The sequence below is a fragment of the Symphodus melops genome, assembly GCF_947650265.1.
Source record: "Symphodus melops genome assembly, chromosome: 5".
Taxonomy (NCBI): Eukaryota; Metazoa; Chordata; class Actinopteri; order Labriformes; family Labridae; genus Symphodus; species Symphodus melops.
Window position 1 is genome coordinate 23,966,918 of NC_136695.1, and position 19,283 is coordinate 23,986,200.

The 19,283-nt window shown below is 41.4% G+C and overlaps 3 protein-coding genes across 3 annotated transcripts in view; 1 reads left to right on the forward strand and 2 right to left on the reverse strand.

Annotated features, from left to right (window-relative positions):
- cadm4 (cell adhesion molecule 4) overlaps positions 1-513 on the reverse strand; it is a 150,748-nt gene extending 150,235 nt beyond the window's left edge. The window contains exon 1 of the mRNA XM_079344253.1: positions 130-513. Coding sequence (XP_079200379.1) covers positions 130-202 — 73 coding nt within the window. The 5' untranslated portion in view covers positions 203-513. The remainder of the gene's footprint in view (positions 1-129) is intronic.
- Positions 514-4,443: 3,930 nt separating this feature from the next.
- Positions 4,444-14,183, reverse strand: LOC306823399 (vascular endothelial growth factor receptor 3). The gene is made up of 7 exons (XM_079342886.1): positions 14,035-14,183; positions 13,220-13,341; positions 12,485-12,683; positions 10,822-10,967; positions 8,197-8,341; positions 6,189-6,333; positions 4,444-5,150 (listed from the first exon to the last, which is right to left on the reverse strand). The coding sequence occupies exons 1-7, from the start codon at positions 14,084-14,086 to the stop codon at positions 5,063-5,065; spliced, it is 897 nt and encodes a 298-aa protein (XP_079199012.1). The 5' UTR covers positions 14,087-14,183; the 3' UTR covers positions 4,444-5,062.
- Positions 14,184-15,149: 966 nt separating this feature from the next.
- On the forward strand, positions 15,150-18,785 carry taf12 (TAF12 RNA polymerase II, TATA box binding protein (TBP)-associated factor). Its single transcript, XM_079344264.1, has 6 exons — positions 15,150-15,296; positions 15,865-16,041; positions 16,463-16,540; positions 16,684-16,798; positions 17,903-17,991; positions 18,103-18,785. The coding sequence occupies exons 2-6, from the start codon at positions 15,964-15,966 to the stop codon at positions 18,136-18,138; spliced, it is 396 nt and encodes a 131-aa protein (XP_079200390.1). The 5' UTR covers positions 15,150-15,296; positions 15,865-15,963; the 3' UTR covers positions 18,139-18,785.
- The last annotated feature ends 498 nt before the right edge of the window (positions 18,786-19,283 follow it).

Sequence of the window (19,283 nt, forward strand, 5' to 3'; positions counted from 1 at the left end):
AGGTCAAAAAAAGACCCCGTGCATTTTCCAGCTCCTTCTGAACAGGACTTAGACAAACTTGCGCACATCCATGCGAGCTTAACTCTTTTCTCATTCAAATCACACTCACACACTCATTTCGAGTCTTACCGGTGCGCACCAGGCAGGCTACTGTGATGATGGCGAGAGGGACGCAGTAGTTCCACACGGTCTTGAGAGCCATTTCTGTCGCCGATATTCCTCCACTGATCTGGTTCCTCAGTATTCCTCTTCCTTGGAGTAATCAGAGCGACATGAACCCGCAGGTTCACTCTCCGACTGCGCCTTCAGCGTCTGTGTAGTTATGTGTGTCTTTGTGTGAGTGTGCGCGCGTGTGCGACTGTGCGTGAACGAGTGTGTATCTGATCTAACGCTCCGTGCGTAAAAGCAGGTCTTTACATAGTAATACTTCCTCTTACACACTCACACTCACTTTCCCTCCTTTTGAATGCGTTAAAATGATGGCTTGGCCGGTTTTTCTTGGTGACTTTAAATTGTAAATATATTTTTAAAAGCTTCCCTTTGGGGCGGGACTGTGTGTGCTTCTAACCAATGGCAGAGAGCAGGAGCAGGTGGAGGAGTGTGCGGATGAGAAAGAGGGGCTGGGCTCCAAGAAGGAAACGGCTTTACAGGAGCAAAGCAGGGGAGGGAAGCGCGGATACACCTTCCCATTAATTGAAATCAATTCGTGCTAAATGTGATTGATAACCAACATTAATTTCCCGGCGCAAATTACCCATTTACCCCATATTCAGCACAGGGAACGAAAAGGAAGTGTGGCACAATGATTAAGATGACAAAAACGAAACAGATGTTTATGATGTGAAGTGAAAGAAGCTTGCAGTCATCAACTTACCAGGAAATAAGAGAATTGGTTTTGATTTATCTGCATGTCCGGAATCAAGTGAATTAAGTATTTTAAAGATGACACTATGGCAAAACAAACACTATATACTTATATAAAACCCCACATACATATTTTGTAAGTGTTTCCTTATTGATTTTCCTATTACTAACGCAACAGGAATTGTGCAGTAGTCCTTGGGTTTATTGGTGATCAGGGGACATTATGTTGCAGAAGCTGCCCCATTATCTCCCAAATGTGCGTCCAGGACGCATCAAGGAGATCAGAAAGAGAGACCTGAGTGTATTCTGTTAAATCGCCGTTCACAATGACGGTAATGGCCTGGAACAAAAAACTTGTGCTCCGGACGAGCCAGTGTCTCTGCTCATCTGTACTCAGGGCCTATTAGGTCTTGCTAAAGGGGCTCTTTAACTTTACCCTCATGCTGTGGACACAGTTTGCCCATAATTGTGTTTTCCAGTCAGAGAGCGCTGCTCCATTATGAAAATTGTTTCTCTTTTCCACATTTTTTTTTTACCCCCTAATCTTGTGTTATACCACAGGCTTGTAGCATCCAAAGCTTGAAGGCATCTTTTTGGAAACTGTATCTTTGGCGCCCCCCTCAGGTAAGTCTAGAAATTGCAAGTCATGGGTTTCAAATCTCGTTTGGCCTCTCTCTCATCTGTTATGAATCCTCCAGACACTTTTGGCCAGTTTGGCTCAAACATTTAGAAAAGTTCAAACAGGCAGTAAAGCATCAAAGCAGTCTAATAACATTAATATTAATATGTCTGCCCTTGACTTAAAGCCCTTCCAGAAAGTTCTCTTTGAACTCACGCCTCATATCTGACCTCCACTTGAGGATCTGTGAGCAATCATAAATTCTCAGCTTCAAGCCTCTGCTCTGTGATTTCATTTCCCACCACAACTTTTTAACCTTGTTGTTTTGGCGAGGAAACTATGGGCCCCACTCAATCTCCAATTCCGATCCCATCCCATTTTTCTCCGTCAGCCTCTCTGCAAGTGTTTGTTCCCCTCAGTTGGCAGGGAGTCCGTGGCAGCAGCTTCCCAGCACCAGATGGGGTATTGTCAGGAAGTAATGAGGGGAAAACACCTGCTTCTCCAGTGAACTCCACTCCTTCATTTTCAGCCATTTGACATAACATATGCAAGAAGCACATACAAAACCAAGTGACCATGACGAGAACAGCAGTGGGCGACGGCTAACAGTTAAAAATGCCTGGCTCTTTGGTGCGTTAGTCAATGAGGTGTCATGTTTGGTACAACCTTCTCTACAAGTAGGCTGGTGTATTCGGGGTTACCAGGACAGTCTGGGACACTTGGAACCAGGCAACAACCTCCAGATATGAGAAATGAGGCCAACATGGAAGTGCCAAAAATCAGAAGCTTCTCAAGTGGCCGCTTGAGGCTGCCTCCAAAAATCCTATCCCCATTCCCCATATTCCATGTGTACAGCCTGGTAGATCATGTATTTGTCTCTATAGCTCATTTCAATAGTGATAAAAAAAACATGGACACTTTGAGTAGCTGGGGGATGCTAGCAGTCTGCTCGGTGCTACTTTATTTAATTCTGCTGTTGAACCTAACCTGTCGGCCATATTTGTATTTGAGGCACTTTTGGGGATATTTCATGCAGGTCTTGTTCAAATATTGTGACGCGCTGCACTGCTCACGTTTTAAAGGTCATCCAAAAAGTCTGTACTATATTTTCTCAAGGTGCATTTACTTTCTTTTTTATTATTTATTTCAGGACTACTAACAAGGTATGGTGTGTGTGTGTGTGTGTGTGTGTGTGTGTGTGTGTATTTATATATATATATATATATATATATATATATATATATATATATATGGTCTGTGCTTGTTCAGCATTTGCCATACCATGTTTAATGTGTGGGGCTCAGCGTGTTAAACTAAGGGTTTGTTGTTGGCTTTCCCCCCTCAAAAGATGGGGTGACGGTTTGAGAACAAGCGGTTTAAATTTACAAGTCATCAATGTTCCTCAAGCTTTCTTAGCTTCTTCAGTTTTACAAATACACAACTACGGTCAAAAAAAAATGTATGGTAAACTAGCTGGTTAGCCATCTAATTAATTAGCCACCAAACCAGCTTGACATGCCTGAATGACTCAGTATTTAGACTCGAGGCCTCTCACTTTCCTCTCGTTCCAACATGTTGACTGGCTGCTTCATGAGGACAAATCAATAAATGACGTCATGATAGCCTTGCCCATTATTTATACAGTCTATTGTTAAGACCCCTTCTGCACCAGACAGAACTTTTCTTGCTGCTCTGTATTCTCTGCGCAGCTTCTCCATTGCCCTGAGCTGATGTCCGGTGGTTTATCCATGAGCCACTATCAAGGTCAAGATGTCGCTGTAAACTACACTTCACTTCCTCCCAACCACAGCCTTGTACTTCAGGGACAGCGCATCTGTGCGAAATTCCTGAAACATAATCTTGTCTTTTCTGGCCAACCAGTTGAAGGCCCAGGACCAAATCCCACAGGGAAGCTCACAGCTTTTCAGTCATGACCGATTTAAAGGCCAAAACAAAACGCTGCTCACTGGCATTTCACACAGCCGAGGGCATTTTAAATTTACAACCTGTATGTTTTTTCCCCGCACAGTGTGACAAATTTTTTTTAAAGTCTTTCTTTTCTAGTTAAAGTCTCTTTTTCTTCCCCAGCTTGACCTCAGTCATAAAGTAAGCAGAAGTTTGTGGAGTTGGAGAAGAAATACACAGTCTGTAAAATGCTGAACAAAAAATGGCTGCAGCAGAGGCAACTGTACTGTGGGGGTTTGAATAATCAGTTTAATAACATTATCCTGGCTGTGCTCTGTGGCGCATGCACCCGTTAATGGAGTGTCATTGTTAAACTGCCGCTTCGCCCATTATTAACGACGGCCTACGGTCAACCACACACGCATAATAAAACCACATAAAACCCAACATAACTTCAACAGACAAGCGTAATGAAATTCTCTGCATTACGAGCACGGTTATGGTAATGGACAGTGGTTGCTGTGGCACGGTGTTGGGGGTAACAAGGCAACAGAGGAGAAAATTAAAAAGATGAAGATGTAGTCTATGATGAGTATTTTTTTTAGGGGAGGGAATCCGAATAAACTAAGTCTTGTTCATGTTGGAGTAAGACTAGCAGAGTCTCAGCCTGCCTTCCCGTTTAAAGGACAGGTAAAGTTTCAAGGTTACGTGACGTGACAATTATTCTGGTTGTGTGCGAGGGTGAATCTTTAGTTCATGCATGTGTTCGCAACCTGAACTGACTGAGAAGGGGTTTAGTGCTTCGAGGCAGATGGGGGAAAAACACTGTGCAGGCATCGCACTTTGAGTAAAGGTCAATGCCTCAGAGTGAGGTCTTACAGGCTGAAGGGAAAGGTTGGTAAACAAGCTGATGCAAGCCTGAGATGGCATTGGATCGAGAAGATGTGCGACCATGCGAGCATGCATGTCGAGCTTTCACCGTGTTGTCAATAATCCTTGGCCTCTTTTTGTATCTCTAAAATGGAGCAAAATCAATGACACACGGGGACAGTGAGTAATATTTACTAAAAGCCATTTAATATCAAAGTAATAGTACAGTACAGTAAGTACATAGAGTAGAGTGCTTGAGAGCTGTCATAGTAAAAAAAAAAAAAAAAAACTCATCAACAAAAAAAACCCCAACCTTATATTATCACTTAAAAAGCTAATTCATAATACACAGCTGAGTAATTATATTCGACTCAGAAAGGAGAGCATTGCACGTGAAGTCTTTCCAGCATCCCACACCATTTTGCAAAGAAAGTAGCCCACAATTTTCCACACTGCAGAATGAATAAAGAGAAATTGGCCACCTTTTTTTCTGTCCAAGACGCAGAACTACTGCATACACACACAAGCAAAGAAGCGCTTTTTCTCTAAAGCAATCATTCGCCCTTCAGGTTTTTTTTACACCCTGCTTGTTTCTGATTTTGATTTTCCTCCCCCTTAAGCCTTCAAATATCCCTCTTTGATTTTCCTTCTTTCCTCCCCCAATGTGACCACCCATACGCCATCTCCTCCCCCTTTAACTATCCCCTTTATGTCATTCCTCATTTTCTGTCCTCCCACTCCGTCTCCCTCTTCTCCCATTCCATCTTCTTCTTCCCATCCTTTTCCTTGCACCTGCCTGTGCAGTTACACCAGGGGTTGTTTGTCTCCGGAGACAGAGGGAAGGGACTCCACACTGGTTTTGTAGATGGGTTTCTTCTGAGAGCGGTCATCACTGTAAGAGAGGGAGAGAAGGAAAGACAGAGGAGCATGATTATCTGTATATCGACCTCTCAGTAGGCACTCGAACACTATAAGTGAGGAAATTATGGACTAGACGAGAGCAATGAACCCTCTGCTGACTGATGATATGAAAGTGCATTTTTCTCTATTTTGCTCTCCACCTCTCTTTTTATGCACTCATTCTAATACACAACCCAGCACATGCACAGCCACATGTGCGAGGATTAAACTGCTTTCGTTGTCACAAAGAAGCCAGCTGTTATAGAGAATCTGCCTTTGATTTTTTTTCACCCCCAGCCCATATGGAATAGAAGTTAATAAGCCATGCTGCATGGGGTCATGGTTCACATTAACATACTGTCAGCAACACATTTAATGGGACTTGCACTAATGCTCTTATCATCACTGTGGCCGTTTTTAAATACTGTATATACCATCATAGAATTAAACCTGGTGCCATTAGTCCTAGCGTTTCATGCAGAAGTGTGAGGGTCACAAGGGAGAGAGGGGAGCATGGAAGAGATCAGGAAAGGGGGTCAAGAAGGCCAAGAAGGCCAGACCTGCTGAGACATCCTTAATATTCAGTTTAAATAATGCATTTTTTTTTAAACACGTAAAAGCACACAAGCACTAGTCTGCACGTGTGTGAAATAAAACAACACAATGACACACACACATGCACACACAAGGTGCGCGCGTCTACATTCCCTCACTGTAGCTGAAACGGCCTTGGTTCCATCACATGAGACAGAATGAAATATTGCAGCAATAACCATATCCGTAATATAAAGTCAAACTGCAGGAGGAGAGACTTCGGCTGATTTAAAGGAAATAGGAAGGTGAGTGTGGGTAAAGCACCGTGAAGAAATCAAACAATCACACGGCCGCATACAGATTCAGAGGCAGGTTATGCATCAGGTTTCATATGATTCAATATGAAAGTCACACATAGGATGAAAATGGATTACTTTTTTTTCTTCTTTTTTTTTAAAGAGTAATTGCAGACAAAACGCTCAGACGGGTTTCTTACATGGGTCCCTTGCTGGTCTTGGCCTTCTTGGCCCTGCGGCACAGGAACACACTCATGGAGAGGATGAGCACCAGGAGAGACACAGCTGCCGCCGAGGTCATCAACACCAGTCGGCCATTACTGGACGCGTACCAGGGGGCATCCGCTGAGGGACAGATCAATCAGACATGAAGGGGAACATGCATCACACGGACTCAGAAATCTGCAGAAACTGTGAGCTCTCAGCCTGCGGGCGAAGCTTCTAAAGACAACATCCTGTTTGTTTGTACAAGAAAAGAGTCTGTCAGGGGCTCAGACAGGCCTTCTACTGGAAACAGCTCGGATCTTGAAAAAAAGTCTGTTTTTTTCCAATTCTAGAAAGAGACTGCTTGTCCCCTTTGTTGCATACATTTCTAAAATAGTCTAAAGCAGTCTTAAAGTAATCGGTAAACCCATTAAAATTAGGTTTTGCAGATTTCCAGGCACCTGCTTTGTCTGCACATATATTTGGCAGTTTCAAATATAAGGTGGTTTCTTAGCAACCAGAGTCACTCAGGTTCATATATGGAGAGTTGGCTAAAGATGTGTGCCATAATTGTAGTGCACAAAGCAACAACAGCGACATGCAACACCGGCTCACCGCACCTTCAAGGATGAACAAACATTATCCCAGCATCTAGAAATTATTAGCTTTTTAATTAGTACATGTGCTCTGGAGGAAATCCTGCAGACACTGTGGAGCGCAGTGACCAATGAGTCAATTGCAGCAGTAATAAGATAGCTCTACCATAATAAATAACAAGCATTGGCTTAATTGCATTTTTAGAGGTTGCGTAATTTCAGTGATTGAAATCACAAGGCTTACAGTACGAATGGGCGAGCTTGAGAGGACGGTGTTTAAAAACAGCGGTGCATTAACACAGTGCAGTCATCTCACAGGTCACTGATAAAGATGATGAAGACAGATGAAGTGCTGTAAATTGGATTAGCTTTAATGTTGTAATGAAATTAGCTCTCCACTTGAATACAATCCTCACATTTCAGGAGGAATAAGACAGATTGTCAGTCAAACAGACTGACTGTCTAAACATTTCTTTACAAAAGCAACAGACAAACAGACTTTTAATTGAGGACTATCTGCAGCCTTTCAGCTCTTAGTCTTCATGTTTATCATCATGTATTAAATTGTGCTTTATACATTGTGATGGTGCATGAAAGTCTCTTGGGTAACTTTAAATCTTAAAAGGCTGCATTATCGATATCATTAGTGGATATAATCCAATGAAAAGGCAGGCTAGCAAATCATCAGTTTGCAAATGTCAGTCTATAATAGCTTAAAGGTATTCTTACTTCTCTAAAAGTGCTGTCTCTGTGCTCTTAAGTGCACTTATGTGTGACTTGATATTTCAATCGGAAGAGAAAAATATCTAAGGTCACTTTAAAGCATTGATTCTTTTATATCTAATAATTATCCTCTTACCCTTTAAAGTTTTGTCATTGCCATTTATTCCTGCTGTTTAAAATGTATCATGTCCTCTGGGATCGTCTTACTTTCTTTCTTTCTTTTTTCATTTGACATTTTACACTTGATTTCACTTGGGACGTTGTTGTCACGTTTTTGTGTGAGGTGTTTTCATAAATGTCTTCTTTATTATTACAGCGTCACGATCTTGTCCCTGCCACGTTTGTCATTTTTCGTTTCCAAATAAATGAAAACCTCAACCCTCCCTTCGCTTCTTCTTTAGAAATCCAGAAGTTTAAATGTCACAATGACGAAAGATAACTTCTGCAAATGCTCATGGTGATGTACCTGTGCCGTAACACCTGACCTTTCTGGTCACCACATTTGAGTGGCAGAAGAGGAAGTGTAACAAAGAAGTTATTGTTTTTTTGCTTGGGAGATATTTACAGCAGAGTGTTCAAACAGTTACACTGGAAGCCCAAAATCCTTTTTTGAAAGGATGAAGAAAACTTCTCTTCAGTCAGTCTAGACATATTCAACAAAGGCTGCTCTACAGTCTCCTCTTACCGGGCAGAACAGATATGCTGATGGTTCTCTTCTTGCTGAGAGACCCCACAGAGGGATGCTCGGCCATGCAGGTGTAGCGACCTCCATCCATCGCTCTCACCTTCTTCAGCGTCAGCTTAGAGGATGGAAGGATCCAGTCGTCCCCCTGGATGAAGACAAACATACAGTGTAAAAGAAGCAGTATGGGGCCACAATATGCTCATAATATATTTTTATATTATTAGTTATTATGATGTATAATTTGATAATATTATGTTGGTACTTGTTCTTGTGTAGCTCTCCTATGTGCAAACTTACAGTATTGCTACTGGTATTTGAATTTATTTCACACGTCTTTGGTATGCTAATAATTGTTCCTCCCCTGTCCCTTTAAAGGCAGGGCAGGTAACTTTCGAAAACTAGCATGATTCTCCGTATTCACCCACCCCCTCCATGCTCCCTAAAAAGTTCCGCCCCTCACTTACATGCACTAACCCCATTGGTCCAGAAGCGGATTTCAGCTCATGCGTTGAGTGTGGGCTCGCGCATGCGTGGGGTACGGAGGCTTGATGGATTTATAAAACTTTTCTTTTTAGATTTTGAGAAAATCACCCACCCTGCCTTTAACTTGTATCAATAAACAAATAAATATATGTGAGCGTAAATTAACAGAACATAGGGCAGTAAGTAGGAAAAATGTTTGTCTGCTGCCCTAAGAGTATTGACAAACTCCTACAAATTAAAATAGTGCTGAGCTGAGATTACAGAAGAGAAATGATGTTGGTAGAAGAAGGAGAGAGACAGAGAGAAACACAGAGACAGTCAGACACAATAAGTGTAAAAGACAGAAACAGAAAAAGAGGGAAAATAAGAACTAAATTGTACAAAACTGAGAGAGGCAATGACAGAGAGATGTAGACGGACAGACAGAGACAATTGTGGTTGTTTTCTATCCTCAGAGAACAGCTCCTAAAGTCCCAAATGAAGTGTATTTACCTGAGCAGTAATCCCAAATGAATGAACACACATCGGCACAAGTCAATAACCCAGAGAACATCATCATCCGCAAAGAATGACGCTGCAACAACACAGTGTTAACACAACGCGTAATGAGATGGCAAGGGAGCGGGATGAATTGTTGACACAAAAATAGCAGCACTACTACGAGATAGAGCACGACATGGGAGGAAACAAATAATAGGCCAAGCGCAAGGATTGGAAAACAAACCCACGTAAAAGGACATGGTAACAAAAAAAACAAAAAAACAAAAAAAAGACATTACACCATGCAAATGATTTGGCTCCTGGGAGCTGCAGCTCCTGCCAAGAAAGTCCATTTCAATTTGAATGGATCTGAATTAAGAGGATTTCCCATAAAGGCCAGGTCTGGCCAAAGCAGCATTTTGTATGCAAATCCACTGGCAAACCAATGCAGTGGCCCGATTCTGCCTCTGTCCTGCTGTCATTACCCAGGGGCCAATGTGCCTACGGCTGCTGTCTGTCAAAGTGGGACGTTCTGATGCCACTTTCTGCCCCATATCTATTCCTGTCATACCTACAGTGGGCTTACGCTTACATGTAGACAATCATTCCATCCAATCTCATCATTTCCTCGAATGTCTCATTCCTCTTCTCCAATCGGTTTGTGGATTATGTAAATGCAGCACAAATAGATCGACAGCTGAACCTCCAGCGCAAAATCATCCCATCTCCGCACAGCATTGGTTCTGTCACTCAGCCTTGCTTTAATTTCATTCTTCATTGGAAGGATGCTGCTCTATATTTGACAAATTATGACAAAAACCTATAGGCGCTATATGATCATGAGGAGGACAAACAATGTTAGTAGTATAAAATGTCCACTGGATTGGATTTGGATTTGTAAGCCAATTTAAAACCTGGATTAGTAGTGACCCTTTAACAAGCACATTAACCCCCGAGCCCACTTATCTGGAGGAATAACAAAAGAGGAAACTCTGCAATTATGTCTGCCTATTCCCATGATATCTTCATTGTTGCATACTTTAGCTTCATTATACCTTTTTTTATGGCGGCAGTACACCATAAGAGTGTAATATCATTTCTTACCACAAGGGCACAGTATATCTCCCTTCTCATCACCATCTTCCTCTTCTTCATGCCTTTTGGCACTATGGCGTTTTACATAGAATCGTCTTCATTTCCCTTCAGGCGACGGTTCCTCAGCTCAGTGAGGAGCCCAGATGAATAATTCAATACTTGTTAACCAAACACTAAGAAAATCATTAGAAATCTATCCGCATAATTGTTTTCAGGTTGACTGGCTCTTGTCTCGACCTCATTAAACTATTAATCCTTTGTAAGTGGGCGAGCTGCAATCCCCAAGCGAGCGGTGGGCCTAAGCCAACCGGTCACTTAAATACAGAGCGCTCGTTCAGAAAAAGGGATGAAAGACGACAAGCGGAGGGGAAACAAGTGGCTTGAGAAAGTCAGGGATAAAGTAGAGAAAATTGAAAGAATGCTTGAGCAGTGAGGCAAAAGACAGGCCTGCAGAGAACGTGAGAAGGCTTTGAGAATCACAAGGAGGCCACATTAAAGGAGCAGGGAGGATGACAAGTTTCCAAAATATAATAAGGACACTGCCACTGCATTCACAGGCTTTCTCACGTCTTTATTCCAGAAGTAGTTTGGCTCCTCGGACGAGCTGGCTGAGCACTGCACCACCACGTCATCCCCGAGTCGCACCTTCAGCTCCTCTGGCATCCCCAGGTAGCTGCTGTAGCCCTCCCTCGACAGCGACAGCTCTCCCATATCTGAAATTTGAAAAGGAAAAAAGAACAGCAGTAATAATAAGGCACGATGGAGCATTAATGAAGATGGAAATTAATGTTCACTGGAGCTACCTCTTGAAGAGTTCTGGGACGTGACTGAACATATGTTTACAGTGGTAGCAGCTGGTAAACATCCAGGTCTTTAAGTATATCTGAGTGTATAGGGCTGCGGTATAATGCCTCCCAGCGGTATAGACTGTACCGAGCGATCAATAATAATGATAATAGGCTTCATCTTATCGGAGTCTTTAGAGAGGCAGTGTTGTGAATAATGGCTCATTTTCTCTTCCATCTCAATAGATGGCCCACGTCCATCCAGCTCCTCCTGGCTCCTCTCTCCCGCTCTGTCTCCTTCAGTCCTTTAGTCCATTCTAATCTCTGCCACTTATTGATCCCCCCCCCCCCATGAGGCTGAGGAGCCTATCAAACAGCATCACGGTCGATTTGATGGCCACTGAGAAGATAGAGGACACTGATAATCTGACTTGCTACGCCACGGATGCTGTTTCATTCAACTGTGTATCCTACAATGATAGTTCCAAACTTAAGATAAACCAGAAGAAAGCGTCTTCAGTTGGTCGGAGTCCAGGAAAGAATCAGTAGAAATAACTGTAGTCAACCTTTTATGTCTATCAGTGTGTGCACTGCATGTCTACTCTTTGCACTTGTTTTGTTGTACAGCTGCCCTGTACAGAAATATCTTGTGGTATTAACTATTCATATGTTTTTCTCTCCCTCACTGTGAACAAAGCTTTGTCCACACGGTGTCTGAAAGATTGTCTTTACCACCCGCTGGTTGGAAATATGAGGAAAATTGCAAAGAGTTACGGTATCTCTGTTCTGCATTAATACCTCACCCACTGATCCTCAAACTGTGGGCTGCGGCCCCCTTGTGGACTGTGTGATACCAATCAGGTGGGGCAAGATAAGTTTTACAAAATGCAAAAAAAAACACTTTTTTTTTTCATCAAAGTATTGTGCAGCTATTTTGCTGCTTTACAAATTGAAAGAATAATAGGAATGGATTACACTGTCATGCCCACTATCACAGATAATTCATTGTGTTAATAAAAAAAAAACAAAAAAAAAAAACAATATGCTGGGAAAAACATTACCTTCGTCTTCATCTGGTGAGATTTATTTTAATAGATTGGATTTCAAAGAGGGTCAAGCTTTCCTTAATTTGGGTTGGCTGATTTAGACGATATTAATGTGCACTTGCTTCCATCCTTTCTTCTTTGTGCGTCACCTCATCGTACTCACTTCCTCATTGGACAGGGAAGTCAGGGGATTGAAATGTTGTATGCAAGTTACATGTTGAACTAGCCTTTTGTCAGAACTCTCCCTTTGACTTCTGCCCAGCATGAGCTGCATGAAAAATCTGAGATTTATTTTATTTGTCAGCGAAAGGGAAACAGTGTCACAAATTCATTGTTCCTCAGCCTTTCAAGCAGACAGCACTGACATAGCTTCAACTCCAAATCAACACAGAAACTCACAATGCACTTTGAAGGACAGCGGCGACGAGGATTTGTCTTCCACAGTCACATTCTCGGCGTCAGACACACAGCGGTAGGGCCCCTCGTAGTACCTTCCTGCGTATGGGATCGACATGACGAGACTGTCTCCAGTCTGCTCCACTTGCATCGAGTAGTAGCACCAAGATCGCTGCATAACTGAACGCCAGGAATGCATGTACTGGTTGGATGATAAAGAGATGGAAAACAAGAATCAAACGAAGAACGAACTAAGGAATGATGAAAAAAAATCCCTTAGAAGAGTTTTCTGGTGAACTGCTTTGTATGCGTTAGTTTTGTTGAACAACACAGCAGAGAGCTACTCGAGGTGATATTTACATAGAGCAGTTGACAGCGCTGTATAAATATTAGTTCATGCTCCAAGTATAACGACCAGAAATAGTGCAAACATAATTTTAATATTGAGAGAATTTGCCTTTTAAGAGTTAAAATGTGCATGATAAATACTTTTTTTTCCCACTGATACAAGAGTCATTAGAATCTCTTAAAAATACATAGTTTATTTTGCAAAAACTTTAATAATACCAGTCTTACACTTTGGCCATTCTTGCCTTTCTTAAAAACACTGCAGTGTTATCAAGAAATTCTAAATAATGATGTCTGGACATCCAGAAATTCTAAAGTGCACCCTGTCTCACCATCACATCCTTTTTTTTTTTTTTGCCCACCGACCCGTTTGTTCCCCTGGTGCCTCACCTTGGAGAAAACCTCAAAGTGGACCTGGCTGATGTTCAGTTCAGAGTCTGAGTACTGACACTCCAGTGTGATCTTTTCTCCCTCCAGGACCGGCTCGGTCGGCCCTTTAATGAGCAAAGTAGCTGCATGTGGACAGAGATTAGAGATGCAGGTTATTGATCACAGCATGAATAGGCAGCTGAGCCCAGGAGTAAAAAGCGTGATGACCTGAACTGAGGGGAGCGAGCTGCTGTTCTGGGCAACACATTCAAAACAACCTCTCCCTCTTCCTGACATTTGTTTTAGATTTTTCTGGAAAACAGCCAACCTCTCTTGCAGGGACCACAAAACCAGCAACAGGTTCTTTTACTTTTTTGACAGAATGATAACAGAGGCATTTTGTTTGTCACTTCAGACAAGAGCTATTTACAAACATCAACAGTTACTGTTGTTTTACAGTCAAAAGGGATTTATGTGTCTTAATACAGTATGTATAAATGACAAAATATGTAATTGTTCTCGACGGTCCCTTGATAGTTTTCTCATCATTTCCTTGTTTGGTTTAAGTCTCAGGGGAATTCCGACTGTGTGATAGAAGAGAAACTAAAGCCTTTTCTCTAGAGGAAAGAAACACTCAGAAAAAACAAGCAGGAAAGCAGACACATACAGTAGGCAAACACACACACACACACTCAAAACCCAGGGACAGTCTCAGAATGTTTGTGAAGGGGGGAAAAAAACTAGTGAACCAGGTTTGAATATGAAATCAATAACTCATAACAGAGGAGCATTAAAATTAAATGTTTTTGAAAAATATAAAATAAAAACATATTTACCATAGCTGGCATGAATCACGGCGACCACTGCGACAATAACAAAGGCGTTCATGATTGAGAGTTTTTCAAAGTCAGAATAAAATGCTGCGTAGTTCCCTCGCCAAGTTTCTAATGCAAAACGAAAGTTTGCTCACTATTATTTATCTGAAACATGTGGGCGTGGCTTCAATGTGTTCTCACGAAGTGCGCACACTATGGTTTGAAAATTCGAAAGCAAAAATACGCTATCCAACAAAATCATCATTATGTTGCAGAAAATGAATTGCTCTACAAGCCGTGTTAGATGTCAACAGTCACGTGACTCTCTATTTTCTAATGAGTTTATCAAGTATGAAATGCTGCTCATAAATGAGAGAACTGTGCTGCCCAGATTGTCATCAAATGTCAAATGCGTCATTTGTCTCCGAGGGAAAGCAGACCGATCACATTTACAGTGCGTCTGTTGTTCAAGAAAGTTTGTTTCGTGTTTCCAAGTAGGATAGGAAGTTCAGCAACAGGTTTTTAAAAAAAAGCAGGACAAAAAGTGTCGGCATGCCACCACAGAGCGTCGAAATAATCCATGTGATATGTAATACGGATCAAGTAAACATTTGACGCTTCATTTGATTGGACCTTTAACTCCAAGCTGTTCACAGAGGCTGACATCGAGAAGTTCAGTCTGTCAAAGAAGCTGGGAAAGAGTTTACTGCACAACAGTTTAGCTGACAGATCCTCCTTTACATTCACTTTCACATGGTTATTCCCTGACTGCTTTCAGCCCAGTCTGTTATTATTGCGACATGTCAAATACAGAGAAGCAAACCCAGATACCCAAAGATACTTATTTTGTTTTTCTTTTATTTATGTTTTAAGAAAGTGTTTTTTTTTTATGCGCACTTTGTCAAAACCTCCTCTAACGAGGTTTCGAGTATGTTTTGATGGTTGAGTTTGTACAGTAATACTGGTTTTTTGTTTACCTGTTTTTTTCAATGTTATTTTTGATCAAGACCACGCATTCACACTTCATACACACATCATCATAATAACTCACAGCTCCTATTCTATTAGTCCCTTGTTGTAGTAAGACAATAAATCCTGCAGATGGCAGAATACTGCGCCTACGTTTAACCGGAAATAGACACAAAACACCGGATGTAAGTAAAAATTCCTCGCTTAATTTTGAAGCTGCTCAGAGTCGATTTGAACGAGGCTTTCTGTCGCATACTAGCCCATTAACTGTGCTAAGGCACCGAAACATGGACAGATAGTTTGTGTTTCACCGGGTGAGTGTGTGATCCAGTTCGTTATGTGTGGATGCGAGGTGCATTTAGCCGCTCAGCTACATTAGCTGCGGCTGTTAGCATGCTGGGCTAAATACATGGCATAGCTGCTATTGTTTTTAGCACATGACGCTCAGTTAATGTCTTTATTTGATGTTTGTGCTTTGCTTTATGCAACTTGTGACGTGTTTGACCCTTTTATTTCACCATGACTGTGTTTCTGCTAGTTCGGTGAGTTGTTTTGGCGTGTTATGTCTAACTTTATGACGGTCTCTATCTGACAACTTAAACATTGATGGCTAATTATGACGACTGCATCTGTAAAACAAGGGACAAAAGGCAATTTTTTGTTCTGTGATTGACATATTTTTAATTTTAATTGTGAATGTAAATTATAAGACTAATGGCTAATATATTATTGTAATATGAATCAAATAAATTGTAAAGTAAAATGAGCAATTCAATGATGTGTCTATATTTGGACTTCAACTCAAATGTTGAGGCAATTGAAAATGCAAGAACATTGAATCAGTGTATTGAAACCTTCCTGTAATATGATAATTTCCCACAGATTAAGGGACGTGTTGTGGACGCATTCAGGCGCTGATAAACAACATCCTAAACCTTGTGAGACTTCCAGACTTCCTCCTCTGCCCCTGTTGCCACCAGAATGGCTAACAGCACCACAACCGCAGTGAAGGTTATGAACCCGGGTCCTGCTGGTCGAAGTAGTCCAGAGGGATCACAGGTCAGTCAAGTTTTCACTCGTAAAAGTCCAAGACACCTCACTACACAAGCTTTAAACAGAGTCTCTCTGACCTGCTCTGTGAATCATTTAAAATACAAATCAAACATGATGGTGGAGATGAGAAGCAGCCACCTTTAGGTCAAATGAAACTTCCTATTCCAGTTTTATATTCTCTAGTGCACGTTAGATTCTCGTCTAATCTGGATCAGACCACGTGAAGTTCAGCAGTTATCCTCCGCCTTTATTGGATCGCGACACTGGACACGCATCCATTTACGAGTCACAGCATACATTTTTGTTTGGTGTCCTGTTGACGTGATCAGATTTAGGATGACCACAGAACCTTTGTAGTTATCACAAAACATGTGCACACCAGCGCTCTCCAAAAGTCAGTCAAATAGCTTGTGTGCTTTCTTTGCAGGTGCTCAGCAAGAAGAAGCTGCAGGACCTGGTGAGAGAGGTTGACCCCAACGAGCAGCTGGATGAAGATGTTGAGGAGGTCCGTCAGCGGCTTTTTTTACTTTCATGTCAGATGAATTAGAATGATGTTTTTGTTAGTGGTGTGGGAACGTTCGCAGCAGTGGATCTTTTGCTCGTTGAACACAGCTGATGGTGTTTTTGAAATTGTGCGTCTCTTGTTAGATGCTGCTACAAATCGCAGACGACTTCATAGAGAGTGTGGTGACGGCAGCTTGTCAACTGGCACGTCATCGCAAGTCTAACACCTTGGAGGTGAAGGATGTTCAGTTACATCTTGGTAAGTGTTTTTTATTGCAAACACATTTATTTTTTGTGTTGTAAGCTTTTATATTTTTTACATTTAGATTTGTCACTAAAAACATCCTAAATCTGTAAATACTGATATGCATAATGTTTTTTTAATTGTCTCTGGGGAAATTGTGCCTGATAAAACTGGTAGATAAAATGTGTGAATCATGTGTTAACATACCTCACATGGTGCTCTGTTCAGTCCTTCCACCTCTTTATGTTTTCGACCTGTAAGTCTCTCGGCTCATAGAAATAATTTGTTGAATTTTCGGTGCAGTGAAGAAGGAAAAAGAAAGTAGTGTGTGGTGATTGCAGTAAGCAGAGGCATTCCTTTGCACACAAAAACCTTTTGACAGCTGACATCTCAAAGGGAATCCTTCATCCGTGTTGTGTAGAGAAAATAAGAAAAACAACAACGGCGACACATTTCCACCTTTTAGTGAGTTTGATGCGTGGCTCTTAAGAGACCGCAAACATTCAGAAGCAGAAAATGAAAGTGCCCCCTGATCATTTCAAGACAGTTTGAGAGGTAACATGGCAGCCCAACACTTCCCAGCTGTTTTCAGTTTTAAAAAGAGAAGGATTGTCACACTAATCAAAGCAGCTTCAGGAATGTATTCTTTGTCTAACAGATCTGCAAATAATTCAATCTTTATTAATAATAAGAAAGTTTGACGTCTGGACTGTCTGTGTAGTAACAAGGAACTGTCAGCTCTGGGGATGTCGAGATTAATCGTGTGGCAGTTAAAAATCGATTCAAAGGTGTCAAGGTTTGAATCGCAGTAGTATCGTGTTGTCATGGCAGTGGAAGCATTTTTGCTTCCCAAAACAGAAAATGGAAGACACAAACTGTGCAAATATTGCAACAAGACAGAGAACTTCACAAACAGCACAACCAACATGATGCAGCATTTCATCAACCGCACAACAAGAAGCTCCGATCACCTCCTGATTCTCTCAAAATAAATCGTGAGATAATCGTACCGCGAATCGTAACGTTACATCTCTGGTCTGCTCTGATGGAACATTTCTGTGGTTATAATGATAAATGTTTGCTTCCACTGAGCGGTCTGTCTCACGTTGGTCTCCTCAGAGCGCCAGTGGAACATGTGGATTCCTGGTTACGGCTCAGATGAGATCCGGCCGTTCAAGAAGGCTTGCACCACAGAGGCTCACAAACAGGTATGTTTAAAAAAACAAAACAAAAAAAAAAACAATACATGGAGCATGTATCCCTTTATAGTTCACTGAAAGGTGACACCTCATCTAACTCATTTCTCTTCTTCTTTGCAGAGAATGGCGCTGATCCGCAAGACAACCAAAAAGTAGCGGGACTTGACACTAATGTGTTGTGCGCACTGTGTTTTGTCTTTACTTTTTATTTGTCGTCGTTTTCTTCCTTTTGAACTGGGATTCTTTTTGTTTGGAGTGGGGGACAGATGAAGACGACAGATTGTTTGGCATGTTTTTAATTTTTGTTTTTTTTTGTCATCAGATAGCGTGTCCATTATGTGTTGTAACTCCCTGACTCTACAGTGTTTTGCCAGCACCATCAGCCACCTATGATTCACCTGTTGTCACTGAACATGTTTTGTGCCGTCGGAAACAAGCCTGGCAGAACTCTCTCCATTTCATTTTTTTTGTCAATAAACATTTACAGGGCAGCTTTTTGATGCCCACTGCTGTATGCTGTTACCTTTTTAATCATCTAGAGCATTTGGAAGTAAACAAATCAATCTTTATCTCACTCATTCAAAGTCATATTTGTTATTAACTTGCCAATAATAGATACTTGTAACTGTCAAATGTGTAACAGATGCTTCCCTTTTTTTATTATTCTTAGAGGGTTTATAAGACCAAATTCCAGCTTTGGTTTGTGGCCACATTTACAATAAGGTCTCTGTTCTGTATGTACTGTTGTGTATTGATACTAAATGTCGTAAGTTTTAATTGAAAATACATTTATTTCAACAATCTCTGAAAAGTGTGTTCTGTATAAGAAAAAGGCGTCACAGTCATGACTGAAGAGGTTAGCCCACTTTGAGAGAAACAAATAACTGAGTTCATAATGTTAGATGTCGAGGAGTGTGGCATCTATTTCCCAAATTAAGAAAATGCAAAGGCAGGTTAGTTATCTCATTCATAAGCTGCCGATGAAGCAACTCTGGGTGAAGTGTCTTTCCCAATGACGCATCAGACGTGTGGCCACAGGAGCTGGGGATCAAACCCCGACCTTCCAAAAGATTCTATCAACTGTTTGTTTTGGTTGCAGAAGTAGAAGAGGCTTTACATACTGTATGGGAGATGAACAGTAACACATCAAAGCAGAAGAACATATTCCAAAAGTGCCCCAGAGTTTTTATTTTCCTTTCAACGACAGAACACAAAAACACACACTTCACTTGGATGTTGTGCAATTATTAGTAATACCAAAAAGCCTTTTTAAGACCAGCCAAATCCATACATTGACATAG